The sequence below is a fragment of the Berghia stephanieae genome, chromosome 12 (genome assembly GCF_034508935.2).
Source record: "Berghia stephanieae isolate SIO BIC M18660-M18661 chromosome 12, UCSD_Bste_1.3, whole genome shotgun sequence".
In the NCBI taxonomy this organism is placed as follows: Eukaryota; Metazoa; Mollusca; class Gastropoda; order Nudibranchia; family Aeolidiidae; genus Berghia; species Berghia stephanieae.
Window position 1 is genome coordinate 5345841 of NC_088371.1, and position 7500 is coordinate 5353340.

At 38.1% G+C, this 7500-nt stretch overlaps 1 protein-coding gene across 4 annotated transcripts in view; it reads right to left on the reverse strand.

Moving 5' to 3' along the window:
- Nucleotides 1-1981: 1981 nt before the first annotated feature.
- The window catches only part of LOC144957758 (aquaporin-like), a gene marked incomplete at its 3' end in the record, with an annotated part of 26466 nt that continues 20947 nt past the window's right edge, over nucleotides 1982-7500 (reverse strand). For all 4 annotated transcript variants that reach the window (XM_078889156.1, XM_078889155.1, XM_078889157.1 and 1 more), the window contains 3 exon segments: nucleotides 1982-2062; nucleotides 4647-4727; nucleotides 7206-7395. In XM_078889156.1, the coding sequence (XP_078745282.1) occupies nucleotides 1982-2062; nucleotides 4647-4727; nucleotides 7206-7395 (352 nt within the window).

The window sequence follows — 7500 nt, forward strand, 5'->3', positions numbered from 1 at the left end:
CTACCGTGCTATGGTAGGGCATGTTTACAACGGTGTCCTACCAGTCTGAAATTTACAAAACAAAATACTAAACCATTGTAAATCTGCAAGAGTAATTTAGTAATTGTAAGATTTAATTTTTAATGAGCTGTTATATAGCGCAATATCCACTAAATGTGCTCAAAGCGCTTCACAAGGGGTCCCTGACTAACAGGAACACGTAACATATAGAACGAGACATGACGCCTGTTAGGCGACATTACAATTTTTTCCCGACATAAACAACGCTGTTAATTAACGGCCATATACTCAGATTACACCTGAGTACGGTGAGAGAATTTGAGTAAAGAGCCTTTTCCAAGGACTCAACTATGCCCGACCAAGGCTCCAAACACAGGACCTCCCGATCCGAAAGCGAACGTCATACCACTAGACCACATAGCCGCACTGTTCTACCAGCTTGTAATCTTCAAAACAAAATACAAACCCATTGTGAATCTGTACGAGAAAAAATTAATTGTAAGATATGAAGAGACCGCTTTGTTGCTACGTTAGGATGTGTTCGGCTATGTGATCCAGTAGTATGACACTCGCTATCGGATCGGAAGGTCCTGAGTTCGAGCCTCGCTCGGCGCATAGTTGAGTCCTTGGAAAATAATCTTTATTCACATTCTCTCACCGCATTGTAAAATGAGTACCTGGCCGTTAACAGCGTTGTCTCTGTCGGAAAAAGAATGTATTCTCGCCTGACAGACGTCATGTCTCGTTCTACATGTTAAATGTTGCTGTTGGCCATTGACCCCCTGTAATAATAATAATAATAATAATAATACACATTTATATAGCGCTCATTCTCGTGTAAAACACAAGCTCTGGGCACTTTACAATATAAATATCAATTTTAAGTGAAAAAATAAAAAAATAAAATAATAACAACAATAACAATTCATAGCCAAATCAAGGATTCATATAGAGTCAAGAAAAACAAATACAGTAAAAATGTGTCTTGAGATTCTTTTTAAAAGTAGGTAAAGACTTGCACTCCCTCAGACCACGTGGTAGTTCATTCCAAATCTTGGGGCCAAAACAAGCAAACGATCTATCACCAAATTTTGTTCTTGATCTTTTTTCCGAAATTTTCGTTTGGTCATTACATGATCTTAAAGTATAATTTTCAAATTTACACATGACCACGTGATCTGTGAGATATGCCGGTGCTATACCAGCCAAACACTTATAAACAAGACACGCTGCTTTGTAATATGTGCGCTTTTCAATGGGCAACCAGTGGAGAGAGGCCAACAAAGGGGTTGCATGATCAAATTTTTTTTTGCCAAAAACTAATCTTGCAGCACTGTTTTGCAGTAGTTGCAATTGTTTAATAGAAGCCTGAGGCAAGTTGACAAGCAGCGAGTTACAATAGTCTAGTTTCGAAAAAATGAGGGAAACAACCAATGTTTTACATGTTCCAATTGCAATATACTGACGGATCGAACTGATTTTCTTCAATTGAAAGTATAAAGATTTACAGAGAGCAGAAATGTGAGCTGACATTTTCATTTCTGAATCAAAATAGACACACAAATTTTTCACAGTCTTTGAAACTTTGATCTTTTCACCCCCAATCAACACCTCAAGACCATCATTCACCTTCAACTGCCCTCTATTTCCCACAATCATCACTTCTGTTTTTGACTCATTCATTTTCAACTTGTTTGCATCCATCCACTCTTTCACATCCGTCACACATTCTTCCACACGTTTCACAATATTTTCGAGATTTTTAGTTTTATCAGTAGCATAAAGTTGCGTATCATCTGCATAGAGATGATAGCGCAGCCCATGACCAGTGATGACATTAGATAATGGAGAAGTATACAAAACAAAAAGAATTGGACTGTAAAGCGCTTTGAGCACATTTAGTGGATATTGCGCTATATAAAAAAGTGTTCACAGTTGTTGTCCTACCATTAATGGAAACCTTCAAAACGAATCGACTTACCCATTGGGAATTCATATCTCCTACGACAATGGCAGACCCCAAGGCCCTGGCGGGGTTCATACATCCTCCAGAAATCTTGGCCTAATTTGGAGGAGACCACATACCACAAGTAATGCATGAAAATCAATCTTTAGTTTTCCTTCCAGTACAAAACGACTCATCATTAGGGGCTATTTATTATTCTTATTGTTTGTTAGTTAGTATAGGGAATGAGATTAGCGGAAGAGTAGCGTCCCTTGATTGGACGTCACCGGCGGAGAAGTTATTAGAGAAAGAACGTCAATATGATTTTGCGCATGTGTCTTTCGTCCTCGCTTCCGGTGAAACCGCGCGGTTAGTTAAATAGTTTCTCAGCGATCTTTAAGTTTTATCGAACCGTGTGTTTAATTCTAAACATGTTTTTCTCTCACCCCAATGATATTATATTTTAAAGCTTGATATTAGTTTTCATTCTTTATAATTTTTCATAATTAGTGAAATCTCCTTATCCAAAGAAAATATATCCTCAGTTGAAAGTTATACGTTTTTGAAAATGACGTTCTCTCTGTAAGGTGACGTCCAATCAATGGACGCTACTCTTCCGCTAATCTCATTCCCTATAGAATCTTCAGGTTAAGGACAAGGATCAGTCTGCATGTTAAAATCTGAAGAGGTTTGAACTGAGATATTGCCAAGTTTAGTTAGAAAGTCAATTTTTATCCAAAAAAATGATTAGATCAGCCCTTTTTCAACATCTTCGGGAAATATCAAAGCTTAATTTCACTTCTAAATAACTTTTACATCTAGTCAACTTGAAAAAGTATGATATTTGAGAAAAGTTGCTGGATACCATCTCCAAAGATCTGACCATAACTTCATGAAAAATCACCCGATTTACTTCAAATAAAGATTAAAATGCTCTGGAAAGCAAATTCTTTCAGAAAATTACAATCTAAAATGTTTACATTCCGACTGATTATGTCATGCACTGACACATATAACAAGAACTGAAATGGGTATGGAAGTGCCTAAATATGATATTATAATAGAGAATAAACACTTTGGCAGTGGTGGGGAATTGAAACAAGTCCTGTCCTGACTTTGATGACAAAAGATGGACACTCTATAGGGAATTAGATTAGCGGAAGAGTAGCGTCCCTTGGTTGGACGTCACCGGCGGAAAAGTTATTCGAGAGAGAACGTCATGTTGGTTGTGCGCATGCGTCTCTCGTCCTCGCTTCCGGTGAAAGCGGCTTGAGACACTTCTCGAGACACTTCACCGAAAGCGAGGACGAGAGAGACGCATGCGCAAAACCAAATTGATGTTCTCTCTGTAAGGTGACGTCCAATCAAGGGATGCTACTCTTCCGCTAATCTCATTACCTATAACCGATGCTATCCATCACTCCATAAAACAGTGGTATCTAAAGTCTTTATAACGTAACCAATGTTTAATGTGGGGGGTTCCGATAGCTCAGTTGATAGAGCACTCGTTTCACATGCAAAGGGACCGAGATCGATAAGTCGAATTTTTTTTTTCTGACCCTCCCCCCCCCCCACCCCCAGCCATCCCGCCACCCTCTGTCCTCCCAGCAGTGATTGGACAACTGGGTCTGTTAGATCTGGCGGAAGTATTTTGCGATATATATACTAGCATCCTATGACAACGATAGCAAGCAATTTTGCTATTGTCGTTTCACGCTATAGAAAACTGGGATAAACACCGGCTCCACGAGCCTGGTGGCTTTGAAGTACTACAATTAATTAACTCTCTCCTTATCAGCCATTTTCAGAATTTTCCCTGAAACTTCAGACCTACCCAAGAATCAAATAGATTTTTTCTACTCAAACAGTAAAGGAACAAGTACATTCCATACATAATATTGTCCATTGTCTAATTTTTTTATCGCTATAACAAAGTATTTTCTTTATAATTTGTGATGTACAAAGGCTATGTGGTCTAGTAGTATGACACTCGCTTTCGGATCGGAAGGTACTGGGTTCGAGCCTCGCGCTCGGCGCATAGTTGAGTCCTTAGAAAAGGCTTTTTAATCACATTATCTCACCGTACTCAAGATGGAGTACCTGGCCGTTAACAGCGTTGTCTTTGTCCGATAAATTGTAATATCGCCTAACAGGCGTTATGTCCCGTCCTACATGTTAAATGTTGCTGATGACCAGGGACCTCTTGTAAAGCGCTTTGAGCACATTTAGTGGATATTATGCTATATAAAAGCTCAATTAAAAAAAAAATAATTTTAGATCAAGATCGTCTCATTTGTTACGACACAATATATACATTTTTTCTTATTCAGATTTATTTCCTACATCACAAACTTTGAAGAAAGATCTTTATTTGGTTAATAAGGACATAATATTGTTTTGCAGAGAGTTGTGTTTTTTTTTTAGTTTGAAGAATTGATGTTTCTGCTGGGTAAGCCTGCCATTTTGGGAAAATACTGAAAAGGATCGGTAAGGAGAAAGTTACTGTGTGTGACATGAAATCAGCAAATATTTCGTAGTTGACATTATTTCCAATTTCAGATAGAAGAATGAGTGGAGGTGGAAATTGCATAACTATAAGGGGAAAAAATATCGAAAAGAATGAGCGTGGAAAAAAAAAATTCCGGGGAAAAAAAAGTATCGAAAAAAATGAGCGTGGATAAAAAATAAAAATAATTCTCACCCCGGCGAGAACGTTGACACCAACGGTGAGACCAACCATGTAGGGGATAGAACCATGTACATCTTCTCGATGACTGTCAGTCTGAAATAAAATATGAGTTATCTCGCTTTGTTATTACTGTCGATGATTATTATTATCTATAGATAGTATGCAGATGACGTCACTCAGGCCTTTGTTATTGTTTTTGCCATCCGCGTTTGTGAGTTGTATTCACTAAACTGTATTAACCAGACTATAAAAGTTCATGGTTACACATAGTTTGTGTGTTGGTCCGTTATACTTCAGGATGGCAATGTTGTGAACTCCTTGGCCAAGCGCATTCTATCTATACTTTATTGTGGAGTGAGAGTTGACAGTGAGTAGTGAAATGAAATGAATTGTGTGAAAATGAAATGAAATTATGTGCGGCTATGTGGTCAAGTGATATGACACTCGCTTTCGGATCGGAAGGTCCTGAGTTCGAGCCTCGAACGGCGCATAGTTGAGTCCTTAGAAAAGGGTCTTTACTCACATTCTCTCAACGTACTCGGGTGTAAAATTAGTACCTGGTCGTTAACAGCGTTGTCTCTGTCCCAAAAAAAAATATAATATCTCCTGACAGGCGTCATGTCCCGTCCTACATTTTATGTGTTGTTGTTGTTGGCCAGGGACCACCCGTAAAGCGCTTTGAGCACGTTTAGTGGATATTGCACTGTATTAATGCTCAAGTTTTTATAAATCAACGGTTGACAAGCGTCATGTCTCGTTCTACATGCTACACGTTGCTGTTTGTCAGGGACCCTTTGTAAAGCACTTTGAGCCCATTTAGTGGATATTGCGCTATATAAATGCTCATTAAATAAAAAGAATGAATTTCAAAAAGAAAAAAAAAGTAAAAGAAAGAAAGAGGGGTGGGCAGGGGAGGGGGGGGGGGGAGAAACGATGATCGGATTGTTGCATTTAGGTAAAATACTCACAAAATCCCTCAGCCAAATCAAACATACCAACAACAAAAATGTTTAATAACCGTTAGCGTTTTTAATCTAATTGATTTAATTTAGTTAGAATTAATCACTAAGCGACTGTCCAAAAAAAAAATCAATAACAAAGAGCTGAGAAGACGTCAATTTCGTTCCTTCTATCTTGTTGTATAGTCTTAATTGCTAATTATTGTTTGATAATTGAGAAATTTGGTGAACGCAAATCATCTCTTTGAGTGTCGATTAAATCAAATATAAACATTTAAATGACGTTGATAAATAAACACTTGCATCACATGGATTCAGATCGACGCGCACTTATTTGCAGGTCTGATAACCCAATGTCTTATGGGCTCATCATTGTTATTGCAATGGAAACAACAACAACAACAAAAATGACTCAAAACATTGTCCATCACAACAATGTTAAACTTAGGCCCATAAGTGGTTCCGTTCGGATGTCAGACAGACCTGTATATATGTACACGTCGATTCAGACTCTTAATTTGTATTTTTTTGTTTTTGTTCCGTACTCCGAAGAATCATGAATTTAAAAAGTTGGTCAGAAAACTCGTCCTTCAAATGATATCAATTATTTAAATGATTCTCATTATGGCAAAAACTCACAAATTTGGGTAGTGTGCGAAGTCATTTAAATTTGGATTAAGTTGTTTATCGATAATAGTGTTACTTACGAAAGAGATGGTATTGAATAGTAGAAGACTCGTAATCATAACCTCCATTTTTGATTAAGTTTATTACCGATATCAAGTGTTACTTACAAAAGAGATGGTATTGAATAGTAGAAGACCCATAATCATAACCTCCATTTTGGATTAAGTTGTTTACCGATATCAAGTGTTACTTAAAAAGAGATGGTATTGAATAGTAGAAGACCCATAATCATAACCTCCATTTTGGATTAAGTTTATTAGCGATATCAAGTGTTACTTACAAGAGAGATGATATTGAATTGTAGAAGACCCATAATCATAACCTCCATTTTGGATTAACCCTCTTCTTACCAGCCATTTTCAGGATTTTCCCCAAACTTCACACCCAACTAACACAAAAATGTATTTTTTATCACTCAAACACAATAGCAGTAAGTTCTTGCGATAAATACTTTCTTTAGTAAAACATGCTCTACAACACACTGTTCATTTTCTTTAAATTTTATGATGTAGAAAAGAAATTTGAGTAAGAAAAATGTTGATTGTATCGTAACGAATGTGACGATTTTCCTATAGTTGGTAAGGAGAGAGTTAAGTTGTTTACCAATATCTAGTGAGGCTATGTGGTCTAGTGGTAACTCGCTTTCGGATCGGAAGGTCCTGGGTTCGAGCCTCGCGCTCGGCGCATAGTTGAGTACTTGGAAAAGGCTCTTTACTCACATTCTCTCAACGTACTCAGGTGTAAAATGAGTACCTGGTCGTTAACAGCGTTGTCTTTGTCCGAAAAATTGTAATATCGTCTAACAGGCGTCGTGTCCCGTCCTACATGTTAAATGTTGCTGTTGACCAGGGACCCCTTGTAAAGCGCTTTGAGCACATTTGGTGGATATTGCGCTATATAAAGCTCAATATATAGTGCTACTTACAAAAGAGATGGTATTGAATAGTAGAAGACCAGTAATCATAACCTCCATGGCTACAGCAAGCTCCGAGGGTACCCCGTCCCCAGGCAGGATGAGGCCCAGGTTACCCCTGTATTCCGCGGGTAGAACAGCCCTCAAGGTCGCCACACCGACCACGCTTCCGGTGACTTGGAATAAGGAGTAAAGAATGAACCTGGGAATGGAAAAAAAATATACGCACATGTCAGCTTTCGTTTAGCGCAATATCCACTTAAAATGACAAATGAACTAATGTGGCAGCATGGCTTAGCGGTACGGT